The sequence below is a fragment of the Podarcis melisellensis genome, assembly GCF_964234715.1.
Source record: "Podarcis melisellensis genome assembly, chromosome: 2".
NCBI lineage: Eukaryota > Metazoa > Chordata > Lepidosauria > Squamata > Lacertidae > Podarcis > Podarcis melisellensis.
The window spans coordinates 110,339,907-110,357,835 of record NC_138529.1 but is presented as its reverse complement, the minus strand read 5'-3'; the positions used below and the strand labels follow the sequence as shown (position 1 = coordinate 110,357,835).

Here is a 17,929-nt window from a genome sequence, read left to right as displayed (position 1 = left end):
CTTCACTTGGCTAAAAACAGAGACTCCAGCAGGTTCACTCTAGTCAGAAAAGAAGTGTATTTCACCAAAGTATCTAAACAACTTTCATTTCTCAGTGGAAGAAACACGTGCAGTGTTAAAATCAGTGTAGCTGTCTCTCAAATGTGCTGCTTAACTTTCTAGAATCCCTGTTGATTGGATTCACCCTTCTCTTCAGCAGCTTGGTTAGAGGAGATGTCAACTGCCTGTAGGACACAGGGGCGGAGAAACTGAGGCCCAGGGGCTGAATGTGGCCCCAGGGGCCTTTCATTCTGGCCCTTGGAACTCTTCCCAGGCCACATCCTATATCCCCAGGCTACACTCCTCAATGACCCTACTCTGCATTCCTCTCACGTCCCTCCTGCTCCAAGCCAGAATGTGCCCTTTAACTGATTATTGTCTTGCACAATGTGGGGTGGTTACACACACACACATATGGGGGGGCCGGCACATCATTGCCCCCCTGCTCTTGAATTTACTTGTCCCTGATCTAAACTCTGGAATTTTACATGTGTGTGAGTGAGTGTATATGCGTGCAAACACAAAAGTCACATCCACACTGATGCTATAGCAAAGTGCGTAGTGGATCCACTTCACTTTTACTGATTGCTATTTTCAACACTGCCTGGAGAAATCACTCGCTTTATGGACATTGTACATTAAGCTTACTTTGTTTTTACAATTTATACTCTGCTTTCCACACAGTAGTTTCTCAAAAAGGCTTACAAATATAAAAGCAAACAAAAGCAACAATGTCCCAACCTTTGAGACGTATGTTGTCAAGTTAAAAACAGCAACAGTGTCAAAGTAAAATCAATGGCCAATAGGGGCAAAATGCATTGTTTGTGGCCTCTACATATCAACAGTTTACCCAGTACTGCTTCATTCTGTGGAACTGGTTCTGTTACAGGTACCCTATAACATACATTCTGCACTTGTAAGAAATTGATCTTGTGTGACAGCACCTGCACTTTGGAACTCCCTGCCACTTGACATCAGCACTTTGCTATACTCTTCGGCACCTGCTGAAAACACTTTTATTATGGCAAGCCTATCCAGACGTGTAGACACTCACATGTTTTAATCTCTTACTGTTATTTTAATTATCTTTAAAATGTTTTAATTTGTGCCCAACTATTTTTATGGATGATTTTAATAACAATTATTGTAGGTTCCTTAGTTTTTATTACACTCAAGTGGTATATAAATTTTTGCTAAGCAAATAATATAAAAAACACTATTCTAACTGGAGGCATTTTCAAAACTGCAACTGAAGCATATTTACGAATCTGTACTTACGAATGGACCTTAAAACTGTGTTAGGCTGATGAAAACCTGCCACATTGCCTTGCCGGTTGCGCAAACTGATGGGTAGCTTCTAATGTCCCACCTTGAAAGCGTGTCTAACCATTTCAGGCGGAGAAGAAAACGGGACCTATTACGCACCTGCTTTTTCAAAACAAAAAACATTGCGTGGTCTCCGACGTCCCCTTCCAGTGGGAATTCTCCATTCTTTGTCATGCAGGTGACAGGATCAATGACTGCTCGCTCCCTTACCTTTCATTTTGGCAGCTTTAATAAACGGCAGGGCTGCTTGCCTACAGCATCAGCACCACCAGCATCTCGGCGGCGCTGAATTGAATCGGATTAACTAGTGGGGAAAGGGTGGAGCTTCGGAGACTACAACTCCCGGAATTCCCCGGGACCAGGCCGGCTGCTCTCGGCGCCTCCAATGCAGCCGCAGGAAAGGGGGCGCCTGGCGCGCCGTAGCCAATAGATTTCCAGCGTGTGTGTTTTAGTGGATCCGAGCTTCGGATGCAGAGCCGGAGCCATGGAGCGGGTCGCCGCCGCTTCAGGAAAGAGGGGCGATCCCTTTGCTGGAGGGATCCCTGCCTGGGAGCCTCCCGATGCGCCCCCGATGGCAGCAGAGCGCGGCCCCGAGGAGCGGCGGGGCTGCGCTGAAGACTTCAGCTTTGCAGGCAAGCAGAGATCCAGGGCAGGGGAATGAAGGGGAGAATCGGGTTCAATGCACTTTTCATTTATGTAAGGCTTCTTTTTGCAGTTTAGAGGTGGCGTCGTCGGCTCCAGGGCTGCCTTTTGTCTTTCTCGACGTGCGGTGGTGCTAAGCAAAGAAGGGAAATATGTGGGGGGTAGAAATATGTGGGGTGTGGGCGGCGGCGGAGAATGGGATGGAGAGAGGCTTATTGTTTGGGGGAATTGGACTGAATCCATATGGGGGAAGGATCCGGCACAGTCTAGTGTCGTAGTGGCACCCCCAAAGCAAAGATCTCACCTCGACTCTAAAACGAGGAAAGGACTTCATTTGGATAAAATCCTGCCTGCTCCAAGCTCCGGTTGTTTCAGGGGCGCATCACCCCCTCAATGTCCGTCCATTCATTCTTGTCCCCCACCCACATCCCCGCCGCTCGGTGGCGTTTTTGTTGGTTTCATACCTGCAGACAAAAATCTTGGAAAGAGTCGACTGCTTGCCTTCCGGGACCGCTGAAATTCTTTTCATTTATTAGCAATTTGTGTTAGGCGCTTGAAGGGAACATAGAGCAATCCTGCGCCCCTGTCGTTTCAAAAGGCGAGAGGAGCTGGGCTGCGTCAAACTAAAGGGTCTCTCTTTTCTCTTTACTAACAGTATTTGCATTTCTACCCCTCCTTTTTCTCCAAAGGTGGTGTGGTGCCTCTTCAATTAATCCCCACAAGAACCCCGCGAGGTAGACTAGGCTGAGAGGCACAATGCCTCCTGGTTTCTGCAAAAACAGAAAGGGAACCTGATTGTTGCTGTCTCTTCAGGTCTTTTCATATCTTGCTGTTTTGCTCAAGATATGCTTTTCTTTTCTTTTTTTTATAAATTTTATTAATTTTCATCCAGTTATACATTTTATCCCGAATACAACAAATTGTGACTGTTTTAGACTTCCTTCAGCGTCTCTGACAATCATCCATATTTATACCTTTAATACACATTCCCTTCCTTCGTATTGCCATTGTTCCTCCTTACTCCCATTATTTCTAACAAACAATACTTTTTTTTTTACAGTGCCTCTTGAAATCCCACTAGCGTTGTATTTACACCACGTATGTTTTTCAGATAATCCACAAATTTTCCCCAGTTCTCGATGAACTTTTGGTCTTTAGTATATCTAATTTTCCCAGTTAATTTATCCAATTCCGCATAGTCTATCAGTTTTGATCTCCATTCTTCTATCGTCGGTATCTCCTCTTGTTTCCACTTCTGGGCCAACAGGATTCTGGCTGCCGTTACAGCATATTGAAAAAGCTCTGTCTGCAGATATGCTTTTCATTCCTATAAGCTTCAAATATTTTGAGAAAATGGTTATTTGTTACTATTAATTAAATTTGTATACTGCCCTTCTTCCACAACATAAAAATTCAGAATAAAGTACATAATAAAAAACACACACAAGAAGAAAACAAACCAAACCAATACCCACACATTTAAAAGGACATAGACTGTTAATCAGCCAAAGCACTGAACATCTTAGATCCAGGGTATCTCAAGGTATATCACAGCTCAGTCAGTGAGATCATCTGCAAGAGCATCCTTGGTTGTTCCCCAAGTTGTCGAGGCTCATCTGACAACAAGAAACCAGGCCTTTTGTATCATAAACCCTGTGTGGTGGAATACTCTGCCAATAGAGATTCAGCGGGCACCTTCCGTTTTAACCTTTAAGCACCTGTTCAAAGCTTTTCCATTCCATCAGGTTTATGCAAAAAATTAAGAACACATCTGCCATAATAATTAGTGGATTTCTTATCTAAATGTTCGTATGGTATGGTTTTACGTATAGCTTTCGTAAACCACTGCAAATAGTGGCATATAAATATTTTTATAAATAAAAATCAAGCAATTTCACCAAAAACGTGTCCTCAGTTTTGTCTCTTGTTCACACAGGCTCTGAAAAGTGTTCCATGTTTCAATTGAGGTCAACATCTCCTCCTTGGGAAAAGGACGTTGCTGCGGTAGAGTCTGCCCAGGTGTGTGGTCTACCATGGCACGGTTTTTGGCTACATGGGAGAAACCCCAAATCCCTTTCACTCATTTGACCAGGAAGCTTCAAAGCCCCCTTTTACAAGTCTGTTTTTAATCTGTGGAACCAGATGTAGTCTGCTATCACTGTCCCACCACCTTCCTCACCCCACCCTAAATTCCTAAACAGACACACACACAGGGAGAAATTGCATACAATAGAATAAAATGGGAGAACATTGATCCCAGTGGGAATAACATTTTTTTTAATACTTCCATTAATGCTTCCATTATACTGGCCTTGGTCCAGTATACCTGAAGGAGCGTCTCCACCTCCATCGTTCTGCCCGGACACTGAGGCCCCGTGCTGAGGCCTTTCTGGTGGTTCCCTCACTGCGAGAAGCAAAGTTACAGGGAACCAGGCAGAGGGCCTTCTCGGTAGTGGCACCCGCCCTGTGGAACGCCCTCCCACCAGATGTCAAAGAGAACAACAACTACCTGACATTTAGAAGACATCTGAAGGCAGCCCTGTTTAGGGAAGCTTTTAATGTTTGATGCATTATGGTATTTTAATATTTTGTTGGAAGCCGCCCAGAGTGGCTGGGGAAGCCAAGCCAGATGGGTGGGGTATAAATAAAAATTATGATGATGTTGATGATGATGATGTACAGAAACACCACACCCTCCATATAGAAGAAGAGCACATCAGTGGGGAAAGGCCTCTTGGCCCTTTGCCTGCTAGTCCATTGTTGGTTTTATTGTTGCAGGTGACTCTTAATGTAGGGTGATATTTTTAAAAAAACACCTTCCCCCCCCCCACTTGCAGTGGTGCAGCCTATTTTGCCTGCTGCATATACAGGCCAGGTCTCATTTTTTCCAAGTTGCAGGGAGTTGCATCTGTTGTTCCTCTGTTTTGGTTCAGGTGTGAAGTTTTTTTTGGTGGTGTGCCTGAGGCTGAGCTTTCTTTCATTTCCTTCCAGCAGCCAGTGACCTTTGAGGATGTGGCCGTCTGTTTCACAAAGGGGCAGTGGGATTTGCTGGAGCCAGAGCAAAAAGCCTTGTACAAGGAGGTCATGCAAGAGAACTACGAGAACGTGGCCTCCCTGGGTAAAGAACTATTTCCCAAGGTCACAGGACCTGGGGAACTCTGAATTGCTTGTGTCTCCCAGCAGTTTTATTTATGTAAAAGATCTAAATGTATATGTGGAAAGCACAACACTGGTTATTAGAATGTATGGTACAGATGCCAATAAATGGCCACTTAATTAATGGGGAGCGGCCGCCGAGACCACATAACTCCACATATTGAAAGACCTACATTGGCTCCCAGAACGTTTCCGAGCACAATTCAAAGTGTTGGTGCTGACCTTTAAAGCCCTAAATGCCCTCGGTCCAGTATACCTGAAGGAGCGTCTCCACCCCCATCGTTCAGCCCAGACACTGAGGTCCAGCTCCGAGGGCCTTTTGGCGGTTCCCTCACTGCGAGAAGTGAGGTTACAGAGAACCAGGCAGAGGGCCTTCTCGGTAGTGGCACCCACCTTGTGGAACACGCTCCCATCAGATGTCAAAGAGAAAAACAGCTACCAGACTTTTAGAAGACATCCGAAGGCAGCCCTGTTTAGGGAAGCTATTAACATTTGATGCATTACTGTATTTTAATATTTTGTTGGAAGCCGCCCAGAGTGGCTGGGGAAGCCGAGCCAGATGAGCGGGGTATAAATAATAAATTATTATTATTATTATTATTATTATTATTATTATTATTATTACAGACTAGATAGTGGTTTTTTTTAAAAAATTGCTCAGCTTAATAGACATCCTGTAGCAATGAATGCATTCCCAAAGTAAATTACATTTTGCATGAATGCTTTCACATGATAACCCTGAATTATAAAGTTATGAAAGAGAGATTATTCCATTAATCATTGCATGCTGCGAAACCAATGTTGCCTTCTTGCACAGATGGCTGAATTCAATTTTACATTATAGTGACATTCACTCTTGCATGGTGCAGAGTGAGTGATCAGCAGAGTTAGAGGAGTCGTGGTGTGTGTTGTTTTGGGGGGGAAAGAAGATAAGCAACAAGGCCTTTCCAGCGTAAGGCTGCAATCCTATACTTGCCCAGGAGAAAACCCCATTGAGACCAGTGGGGTTGACTTCTGAGTATACATGCATACGATTGCACTGTCTGTTGCACACATTTCCATTTGCTTCTGCTCCTTAAACTTCCAGGGAGGTTAAAAGTTTGCGTAGGGATCTGTATTATACTTGCTTCTTGTGCCACTGTCTTCCTCTTGACCCTTTTCTTTCTTCCTGCCTTGCTCCCAAACAGGTTTTCCAGTTGCCAAACCAACCCTGATCTTCTGGCTGGAGCAAGGAGCGGAGCCCTGGGTTCAAGATATGGAAGAAAAAGCAATCAAAGGTGAGGCCTGCTGCAGGAATGGGGAGGCCCAACAGGGCCCGCTGTGGAATATTAAGGGGGTCTGGATGAGCGTACACCCATATATGCCCTTTCCATGGAGGCGCAAGTTACAGCAACTGCCAAGGCGACATTTTTCCACCTTCGCCGCATCAAGCAGTTGGTCCCTTACCTTTCCCGCCCCGACCTGGCCACAGTGATCCATGCGATGGTCACCTCCAGGCTTGACTACTGTAATTCTGCCCTTGAAACTCTCCCACAAACTCCAGCGGGTGCAGAATGCTACAGCGAGACTCCTCACGGGGTCTCTGCCATGGGAGCATATTCACCCAGTGCTTTTCAAGCTGCACTGCCTCCCGGTGGAGTACAGGGTCAGATTTAAGGTGCTGCTTTTGACCTTTAAAGCCCTTCACGGCCTAGGACCCTTGTACCTACGGGACCGCCTCTCCTGGTATGCCCCACGAAGAGCTTCAAGGTCCATAAATAACAACACCTTAGTGGTCCCAGGCCCTAAGGAAGTTAGATTGGCTTCAACCAGAGCCAGGGCCTTTTCAACTCTGGCTCCGGCCTGGTGGAATGCTCTGCCTCATGAGACCAGGGCCCTGCGGGATCTGATTTCTTTCCGCAGGGCTTGTAAGACAGAGTTGTTCCGCCTGGCCTTTGGCTTGGAGCCAATTTGATTCCCTCCCTCTCTTTTTTTCCCTTTCTTTTCCTTCTCCTCCTGCGATGAGGCTACATTTTAATATTTTAATGTTCCATTATTTTAATGTTGTATTTTATTTTTGTTTTTAAGTTGTAATCATTCATCTTGTTTTTATTATTGCTTGTAAGCCGCTCTGAGCCCGGCCTTGGCTGGGGAGGGCGGGGTATAAATAAAATATTATTATTATTATTATTATTATTATTATTATTATTATATACAGCCCACATCTTCAGCGCCTACATGGGCTGGGTGTCGGGAGCACATTCTCCGACCTTCTGATCACAGGAACGCAGGAACAGCAGAGTAGCATTCCGGAGGAATAAATCCTGGTGCAGTGGACTCACATCATGAGCACCTCAAAAGCAGCAGAGTAACGGAAGCAAAGCTGTGGAGGTTTTGTTGCATACCTAATTTATTTCTACCGATTAAACAAATAAAAGAACATAGCAAACATGTACGAGAGATACAGCTCCCTCATACTGCCATCTTGTCTCTAGGCAGATCAAAGAAAAACAGGCACAGTGCTAGGGACGGAAGTCTATAAGAGTAGTTTCCACCCCCTCCTTTCTCACAGACAGAAAGTAAAACAAACATGATCTGGTGATCTTTGCAATGGGAGGGATGAAGATACTGACGTCGGACCCCCTCCTTGAAAATTGGGGGAGGCATCTGTTCCCTCAGTGGCGTGCGAAACCTAGCAGTTGAACTGTGAGATGCTGCACTTGTTTGAAAACATTCCCCCTATCTCCCTCAGGGTTTCCTCCTCTGCTGTTCCTTTGAGTCCTGTGTGATCTTCTCCCTTCTATCTCCCTACCTCCACTGTCTCTGCTCTTGCCATGGGCTGGATAGGCGTGGAGGAATGGTGGGAAGAACCAGCTAGGAAACCACCAAGGGAAAGGTGTCCCAGGCTGATGGGAATCAGATGGAGAGCCCCTGCCAGTCAAGGGGGTACAATCCTAGGCAGGGTAGATTGTTGTTGTTGTTTAGTCCTTTAGTCATGTCCGACTCTTCATGACCCCCTGGACCAGAGCACGCCAGGCACTCCTGTCTTCCACTGCCTCCCGCAGTTTGGTCAGACTCATGCTGGTAGCTTCGAGAACACTGTCCAACCATCTCATCCTCTGTCGTCCCCTTCTCCTTGTGCCCTCCATCTTTCCCAACATCAGGGTCTTTCCCAGGGAGTCTTCTCTTCTCATGAGGTGGCCAAAGTCTTGGAGCCTCAGCTTCAGGATCTGTCCTTCCAGTCAGCACTCAGGGCTGATTTCCTTCAGAATGGAGAGGTTTGATCTTCTTGCAGTCCATGGGACTCTCAAGAGTCTCCTCCAGCACCATCATTCAAAAGCATCAATTCTTCGGCGATCAGTCTTCTTTATGGTCCAGCTCTCACTTCCATACATCACTACGGGGAAAACCATAGCTTTTACTATACGGACCTTTGTTGGCAAGGTGATGTCTCTACTTTTTAGAGTAGATAAGTTGTTTAATTCCCTATACAGCTGCCAGGCATGATGACTATGGTTGGGCTTCATGGTGGGTGGTGGTGATGTTTCTGAGGGCCAGTTGTTGGAAACTGTAGGAGGAGTGCGTGGTCTCGTGCTCGGGTCCTACTTGTGGGATTTCTACAGTTGTCTGGGTGGCCCCTGTAAGGACAGGATGTTGTCCTATGTGTGGAGGAAAACCTTAAAACATGTCGCAGAGTCCCCCAAAATAGACCAGAGGCAATTGTATTTCTTTCTTTTTTAAATTTTTAAAAAAGTTTTTATTGTTAAAATAATTCAGCATTAATACACACATATTGAGGATATACAAGCATACAAACATACATTTCATACAATCCTTAAATATATACAAACATACCTACATTCAGTCCCACAGATAATTCCTTTTCTCATCACCACCCACCACCCCTCACCCCACCTTTGTGTTAGACTTCCAATCTACTCAATTGCAATTTCTTTCCACTTCTATTACTTTCTTTCACACACCTTTAACCTAATTTCATGCTTCTTTTTCTATTACACATTGTTATCCATCTTATTTAGTATTTCAGTATTTAAAACGGAACTTGTTTATTCTAATAGGAGTTCTGATTTTTCAATATGGTTTTGCAAGTATCCTTTAAACACCTTCCAATCCCCGTCTATCTTCTCTTTTGAGATCCTTCCAATTTCTCCCATTGTTTTGGATATATTGTAGTACTCCAATAATTGTATTTCATCCAGCAGAGCTTTACTTTCTACTGAAGGCAAATGATCTTAATGGTCACAAATCCAAATACATTCAGGATTGACACAGTCCATAAAAATCCAGTTGCAGCACTTACAAAACTTATAACAAGACTAAAACTTAACACTAAGCATACAGTGGTACCTTGGGTTACATACACTTCAGCTTACAGACACCGCTAACCCAGAAATAGTACCTCGGGTTAAGAACTTTGCTTCAGGATGTGAACAGAAATCGTGCTCCAGTGGCGCAGCAGCAGCAGGAGGCCCCATTAGCTAAAGTGGTGCTTCAGGTTAAGAACAGTTTAAGGTTAAGAACGGACCTCCGGAGCGAATTAAGTACTTAACCCGAGGTACCACTGTACTATGTACTGAGCACCACACCAGAAGGGAGAGAGAGAGAAAGCGAAAGTAAAACCCAGGCTCCCTTTGGCCTATATTTATAGTCAGCATGATCTTAATTGGAAGAGATAAGAGAACTAGTTCAAACCAGCTTCCCAGAAGGTATAACCCAAACAATCATGACCTTTCTGCCTGCTTCTTTCACACAGAGAAGCTTCTAATAGCTTCTAGAATCCTCTTGTATTATTCAGAATGGGAGAGATCTCTACACATCAGATCAATACTTTATGCACTAAGAAATGCAAACTGACAGATATTGGACTAGGTCCAGCAAGACCTCCTTGCGTTATTGTCTAAGACAGCTTCCTGTTTTTCCTCCTCTCGCTTCAAAACAGCAAGTGACAAGAAGACGGCGAAGAAAAAAGCAAGCTGCCCCCTGTGTGGGAAAATAGTCTCTTCCAAATATGCTCTCATCGGGCACATGAGGACCCACACGGGAGAGAAGCCTTACGAATGCTCCGACTGCAGGCGGGGGTTTGCCTTGCGGAAGAATCTGACCTTGCACCAGAAAACTCACCAGAGTAAGCAGAACGTGGAGATGGTGTAACTTGCCCCCAAAACCTTGTTGTGAGGGAGGCGAAAAGAGAGCCTGTATAGTATAGGGGTCCCAGGTGGGTGGGTGGGTAGGGACGCAATGGGTCTCCCTGCATTTTGCATGCAGAGATGTTAATTTACCCCATGGTGAGATTGTGTTTGGTGGAACAGATCAATCGATCCCCACCCCACGAGTCTAAATATGCAAACATTGCTTCCTTGCAGAACACCTTGTGCCAAACTCCCAGTTAATCCGAGAAACCGCTTCCTGCAAAGAATCTGCTTTTAGCCAGAACCAGCCATGGGGACAAGAACATCAAGGTAAGTGCTTCTAACCCCTGTGATGGCCTGACTACTTGGCCTGTGGCAGGCAGAGAGAGGGCTAAAGGCCTACTTAGTGGTGGCTCCCAGATTACAGAATGTACCCACAGAGAGGCCCGCCTGGTGTCTACCTTGATGCCACTTTTGGCCTCTGCCCCCAGGCAAAGATCATTTGATTTTTCCAAGTTTCTCATGCCTGTTGTGAATCCTTTTTTATGCTGCTTGGTGTTTTACTTCTAGTGACAGCTTTTCCATTTACCTTTTATATTGTAATATTTGTCATTCCAACTTTTTGTTTTTATATATGCTGGAATAAAAATGTAGGCGTTTTTAATGTTTGATGTTTTGTGTTTTTCATATTCTGGGGAAACCCAGTCAGATGAGCGGGGTATAAATAATAAAATTACTATTATTATTATTATTATTATTATTATTATTATTATTATTATTATTGTTAATAATAATAATAATAATAATAATAATAATAATAATAATAATAAATTAGCTGCCCTGGGAACTGGTGGAAGGGAGTGGTGTAAATCCAAATCCATAAATGAAAATGACTTCACTGGGCTCAGGTTTTTTAAATAATTTGATCATTTTTATGGTTTGACACCCTGAGCTCCTTTGGGAGGACAGAGGGGATTACATTAATAATAACAGCTGCCACTTCTGGGGTCATCATTCCCTGCTTTCTATGCACCAGAGTGATATTCATAAAACTTGTTCAGAGACTTTAAAGGTCTTCCCTCCCTTCTAGTTAAGTATTTTTTAAATACAGTGGTACCTCGGGTTAAGAACTTAATTCGTTCTGGAGGTCTGTTCTTAACCTGAAACTGTTCTTCACCTGAGGTACCACTTTAGCTAATGGAGCCTCCTGCTGCCGCCACAGCACAATTTCTGTTCTCATCCTGAAGCAAAGTTTTTAACCTGAGGTACTATTTCTGGGTTAGTGGAGTCTGTAACCTGAAGCGTCTATAACCCGAGGTACCACTGTGTTCTGTTTCTATCCACTCAGATTACCTAATGTCGGAGGTTTCAGTGCCTCAGCCGAGCTACCTTGGAGGTGAGTTTCCACAAAGTGACCTGTCTCATCCCCTCTTGTTTTTGTCGAGTCTCTTTTCCCTTTGCATGGTGTATGGGTGAGGGTATTATCAGGGCCACAAGTCCTTTTTTATGGAGTGGGTGGGTGGGTATCTCAACAAGTTGCCCCCCCACCTTCCTTAGTATTATGGCCATCAGTGCTAGTGGCTGCTCCTTGTCCTCTGAGCGCTCTGCTCACTTTCCAGAAAACTGGCAGGTAAGCCAGCAGCAAAGGTGCAGTTGGGAAACTCACCTCTGCGGGCCAAGTTTGATAAGAGGGTGGGACTGCCCACCTGTGTGGTGTAGTGGTTAAGAGCGGTGGACTCGTAATCTGGTGAACTGGGTTCACTTCCCCGCTCCTCCACATGCAGCTGCTGGGTGACCTTGGGCCAGTCACACTTCTCTGACGTCTCTCAGCCCCACTCACCTCACAGAGTGTTTGTTGTGGGGAAGGAAGGGAAAGGAGAATGTGAGCCGCTTTGAGACTCCTGAAGGGGAGTGATAAAGCGGGATATCAAATCCAAACTCCCCCTCCTCCTCCTCCTCCTCCTCCTCCTCCTCTTCACCTGTCTATTACCTGCCACCAGATGGCCAGTTTTAGCCCACATAGTTTGAAATTAAATCATGCATAGCGGGTGGCACTTCAAAGATCCAACAATCACCTGGCTGGAACTTGGAGAGCCTACACTGTCAGGAGTTCAGCCTACACTCGAGTAGGACCCTGGCAAAGACATATGCCCCACTGGCATGTTCTCTCCCTCCTGGTCGATCGTTCGGGAGCTTCAAAAGCTTTCTTCTGCCCGAACATCGCAGCGACTGATGCCAACAGACACCGGCACACTTAGGGATCCGCAGAGTTTGCGCAACTTGCGTAACAGACCTCAGCAACTCCGCATTTTGGCTAATCTACTTTATTTACATATAAACACACATGGAGCACTGCAACATGGCTCCCTCTCTCTCTAGCATCTGACAGCAAAGAGAAAAAGAACAAAGGACAATAGTCCCACTTCACGGAACACAAACATCCTGTCTCCTTCACTTCCCACTCTGTGGAGTCAAAACATATACCGTCATGCGATAGACAGGAATCCCATGACTACAATCATGGAGCAGAAATTCTAACATACACAGGGTGCATGGGCGTAGCCAAGGGGGGGGGAGGAGGGAGATAGCCCCCCCCCCGTTCAAGTAAATCAATAAAAATACTTCTGCCCATCTAAAATAACAACAACAACAACAATTTATTTATATCCCGCCCTCCCCAGCTGAAGCCGGGCTCAGGGCAGCTAACAACAATAACATGATACCTGCCCCCCACCCCCCGCATAAATCCTGGCTACACCCATGACAGGGCTTGCAAAAATTTGTTGCAATGGTGTCAGTTACCATTTTATGTTGGTAGCAGCGGTTTTTGTTGTCAACACATGAATGATCTAACTCAGTGGCTCCCAATTGATGGTCCATGGACCACAGGGGGTCTGTGTAGTCCACCCAGGGGAACTGTGGCACCATTCACATAACAAAAACTACCATAGAGATAGCAAAAATTTCAAAAGTAGGGGGTCTGTGGTTCAGGAAAGTTTTATTTATTTATTTATTTATTTATTTATTTATTTATTTATTTACGGTACTTACGGGACCGCCTCTCCTGGTATGCCCTGCGGAGGACCTTAAGGTCCATAAATAGCAATACCCTAGAGGTCCCGGGCCCTAAGGAAGTCAGATTAGCTTCAACCAGAGCCAGGGCCTTTTCAACTCTGGCTCCGGCCTGGTGGAACTCTCTGTCTCATGAGACCAGGGCCCTGCAGGATCTGATTTCTTTCCGCAGGGCCTGAAAGACAGAGTTGTTCCGCCTGGCCTTTGGCTTGGAATCAACTTGATCCCCTCCCCTCTTTCCTTTTTCTTTTTCTCCTTCTGTGACGGAACTCCTATTTGGGGACTTCCCTGGCTTTTTTCCAGCCCGCTTAGGACCAGTCTGGATAGTTGGCCTTGGTGAAGACTTGACGTTTTCATCCCCCAAAAATTTTTGATTTGAGTTTCTACTGAAATGAGGCTGCATTTTAATCTTGTACTTAATCTTGTTTTTAAGTTGTATTTTAATCAGTTGTTTTATACCTGGTGTTAGCTGCCCTGAGCCCAGTCTTGGCTGGGGCTGGGGCTGAGTAGGGTAGGGTAGGGTATAATATTAATATAATATAATATAATATAATATAATATAATATAATATAATATAATAATATGTTGGGAGCTGCCCAGAGTTGCTGGGGAAACAGTCAGATGGGTGGCATAGAAATTAATAATAATAATAATAATAATAATAATAATAATAATAATAATAGTTCCTTATTTCATTTTGAAAAATGGGGTCTGTAGTACTTATCTAATTGGGAACCTGATCTAATTAAAAACACCAACCAACCAACCTATATTATCCGTCCAATTTCTCTCCAAAAGGAATAATCAAGGTTGAAATGGTGGACGACCCAGACGAAAAAGACCCGATGGATGACTATGCCCTCTCGCTGTGTCCCCCGATGGAAGTGTGGCCTCCAAACCTGTATCTAGAAGGCTGCGGAAGGAAACCTGGTGCAGCGGGAGCAACCCGAAAGACGCTAGGCCCCCGATCTATCCAAAAGTCATGGTTCTCTCAATTCCCGTGGCTGGAGGCCGACAAAGGGCAGACCACCCTCTACTGCGTGGTGTGCAAGGAGAAGCCGCCCGCTCACGGCCCAGTGTCCAAACTAGTCACGGGATACACCCGGCCGTTCAAAGTGGAGACTCTGAAGCACCACGACAAGAGCAACGCTCACAAGCTCTGCGTCCGAGCGCTGACCGCTAAGGAGGACCCGGATGGCGCTCCGGCGGCCGAGCGCTTGACTAAGATGTCCAGCCACGTGCTGAGGAACATGGAGCACCTTTTCAGCGCCGCTTACGACATTGCTTACCACTCGAAGCCGCTGAACGATTACGAGAAAGCGCTGGACCTCCTGCAAGTCATGGGAGCCCCCATCATCCCCAGGTACAGGAACAGGGTGGCATGCACCCTCTTCATAAGGTGCATCGCGGACACACTGCGGAAGGAGATACTTGACAGCATCTGCTGCTCGCCCTGCGCCTGCCTCCTCTTGGACGGCTTCACGGATTCGTCCGACCAGCCCTGCCTGGCGATTTACATCCGCTACCTCAAGAGAGCGGAAGTGAAGGAGTCGTACCTTTGCTTGGCGTCTCTGCCCGGCCACACCGCCGACGACTGCTTCACTGCCGCCGTTTCAGCCATGGATGAGCTGCAGATCCCCTTCAGGAAACCCGGGTGGGTCGTGGGCCTTGCGACAGGCGGCGCGGCCAGCATAGCAGCCTGCAAAAGTGCGCTCGTCGCCAAATTCCAAGAGGTGATCCCTCGCCTGTCTCCGGCCCATTGTATCACCCACAAGCTGCAGTCTGCGGCCATCGGCGCCTGCTACAGGGATGTTGACTTTGTGAAGGACTGTGAAAAGCACATCAGGGCGATGTTCAAGTTTTTCCAAGCCTCTCCCGAAAGACTGAGGGAGCTGCAGGGTGCGGCTCCCCGCCTGGGCCAAAAGGTGGCCAAACTAATGGAGTCAAACAGTGTCAGGTGGGTGGTGAGCAAGAGGCAAACTCTATGCGTCCTTCTTCAAAGCCTGCCTGCTTTAGTTGCTCACCTGGAGCGCCTGTCAAAATCCGGCAGCCACGAGGGGCAGAAGGCGAAAGGCATGTTGACGTTCTTGAGGAGCTTCCATTTTGTCAAGTTTTCCCACTTCTTGATCGACTTCCTTCAGGTTTACAAACCCCTCTCGGGAGTGTTCCAGAGAGAAAGCGTCTTGCTCGGGGAAGTGAATTCTGCTGTGGAAGTTGCCTACCTCACCTTGCAAAACCTCCTCCAACAGCCGGGACCGAAGGAGGAAGAGTTTAACGCCGCCGCGAAGGATGGTTCTTTCAGAGGGGTCTCCTTGGATGTGGTCGAGATGGGAGAGTTCCGCTTCCAAGTGGACCGGGCAAAAATAATCCTGACCGGGGCGGAATACCTGCACCAGAGATTTGACGGCGAGACGTCGCCCCAGCTCTTAAAAAGCACAGAAGTCTTTGATATCGTGTGCCGGCCTGCTGCTGGGAACTGCCTTGCCAATTCTGGAGATACTGAGGTACTTTCCATGGCGAAATACTTTGAGTACGCTCTCCCTCCCAGCTACAGCAAGGAAAGTCTGCTGGATGAATGGGCCGAACTTAAAAAGGTGGCCAAGGACCTTTTGTTTTCAGAGCTGTGCAGGAAGGCCATTATGGAGCGCCAAGTGTTTCCTCTGCTGAGCAAACTCGCCTCCATTTCTGCATGCTTACGAATCTCTACAGGAAGCTGTAAGCGGGGCTGCGTTGTTATGAACCTGATAAGAACTTACGAGAGGTTGAAGCTTTCCAACGAAGTGGCAAACTCTCTTCTGATGGTGGCAGTCAATGGGGTGGCAGTGCCGGACTTCGACCCGTTGCCTGCAATCGAGCACTGGTACTTAACATCATCAGGCCGTCGTTGTTGACAACTCGGCCTCCGTCCTCACGTGCGTCGTTGATGGGATGCAGCTTGGAGCACAGTGCAGGGTGTGAATATGACCTGTAGTTGCATTGGTTCTCCCCTTCCTTTTCTCTCCCCTCCCCTTGTGTCAGTCTAAAGGTAAAGGGACCCCTGACCATTAGGTCCAGTCGTGGCCGACTCTGGGGTTGCGGCGCTCATCTCACTTTATTGGCCGAGGGAGCCGGCGTACACCTTCCAGGTCATGTGGCCAGCATGACTAAGCCGCTTCTGGCGAACCAGAGCAGCGCACGGAAAAGCCATTTACCTTCCTGCCAGAGCGGTACCTATTTATCTACTTGCACTTCGTGCTTTTGAGCTGCTAGGTTGGCAGGAGCAGGGACCGAGCAACGGGAGCTCACCCCGTCGCGGGGATTCAAACCGCTGACCTTCCGATCGGCAAGTCCTAGGCTCTGTGGTTTAACCCACAGTGCCACCCGTGTCCCTTGTGTCAGTCCAACCAAGCTCAAAAGGGAGAACAGCCATGTTTGAGCCAAAGGCAGCAGGCCAGAAACGAAGGCTCTGGGGTTACCTAGCAACTCAAGTATTAACCCATTGTGGTGTGCAGAGCTCAAAGGGGTTCCTGTATGGATCTGGATCACAGGCCAGGGTGGGAGGAGAGTTGATCACACATGAAAAATGTCCTGGGCCCAACAGATGCTTTGAGCAGGCCTGGTGACGATCTCAGGATGCTCTGGCAGCTTCCTTGTTTAGTAAAATAAATAAAAATTCAAAGCCAATCCTTAAAAGAAGCCAAAAAACAAGAAAAAAAAACCTACAAGGCCTTTGGCTTGACACAGATGCTTCCACCTGTTACGTTTCCTTGCTAATTTTTCGAGGCTACGTTGTTAATATTGGTGTCGTTTTAAATTTTGTTGCAATGCTTTGGGTACCAAGGGGTACTAAAAAGAACAAAACACTTGTATGATTTGTTTGTTTTTATTGTTGCACACAGCTGTGGAAGGGTTTGCAACCTAAGGCAGTAAAGAAATGACATCAGCAAATACAAGATAGCTACAAAATGAATTGATGTTGGGAATTTTTATACAGGACTCTCACCTCAAAGGTCTTTTTGGTGGGAACTAGGACCAAATATTCCAGCCAGGTACTAGTAGAGTAAAGCTCGACAGATTTATATGACAGCATTAAAGCATAATTCACCAGATTGTGTGTCACAGTAATTTTACCTGGCAATGCAGCTTCTTGTATAGGATTCCTGTGCTATAGTGATTTGCTGGCGAGTTTGACACAGTTCATTTAACTTTCAATTACGATAAGATTTACTTCCCACAACAGGGAAAAGTGAGGGTCACTGCTATAACGTGCAAGTATCTTCTCTTATGTGCATTTGAGTTTGACACAGAAATGTCAGAGGGGGTCTCTCTTGTATATGTCAGTGCATGCAAGTTACATAGTCCAGGGGCCACAATCACTTTATTTTATTTTTTGCAGGGAGGGAGGCATGGTCCCATTTGCAAACATAAGCGACTGACATGGATAAAACACACACACCACATAAGTTATTCTAGCAGGTTACTCAGAGAGTGCCATTGGCTGCTGATTCAATGCTAGGCCAGGTTCAAAGATCTGGTGATATATAATAAAGCCCGAAGCCACTTGAGCCTAAGTACATTAAGGCCTT

General features: G+C 46.2%; 2 protein-coding genes across 8 annotated transcripts in view; one reads left to right on the top strand and one right to left on the bottom strand.

The window, feature by feature from the left end:
* The window catches only part of LOC309365021 (macrophage mannose receptor 1-like), a 255,572-nt gene that overhangs the window by 48,485 nt on the left and 189,158 nt on the right, over positions 1 to 17,929 (bottom strand). The gene's annotated exons all lie outside the window — the stretch shown is intronic.
* On the top strand, positions 1,735 to 16,339 carry LOC309364384 (zinc finger protein 862-like). 6 transcript variants are annotated; one of them, XM_081901552.1, is made up of 9 exons: positions 1,933 to 2,061; positions 2,478 to 2,605; positions 3,944 to 4,026; positions 4,999 to 5,125; positions 6,351 to 6,440; positions 10,103 to 10,288; positions 10,527 to 10,622; positions 11,641 to 11,688; positions 14,163 to 16,339. In XM_081901552.1, the coding sequence occupies exons 3-9, from the start codon at positions 3,961 to 3,963 to the stop codon at positions 16,253 to 16,255; spliced, it is 2,706 nt and encodes a 901-aa protein (XP_081757678.1). In that variant the 5' UTR covers positions 1,933 to 2,061; positions 2,478 to 2,605; positions 3,944 to 3,960; the 3' UTR covers positions 16,256 to 16,339. The 6 variants fall into 6 exon arrangements, with proteins under 6 accessions (XP_081757675.1, XP_081757674.1, XP_081757677.1 ...); XM_081901549.1 differs by lacking the exon at positions 2,478 to 2,605 and having other exon boundaries at positions 1,735 to 1,997; positions 5,002 to 5,125; XM_081901548.1 differs by lacking the exon at positions 2,478 to 2,605 and having other exon boundaries at positions 1,735 to 1,997.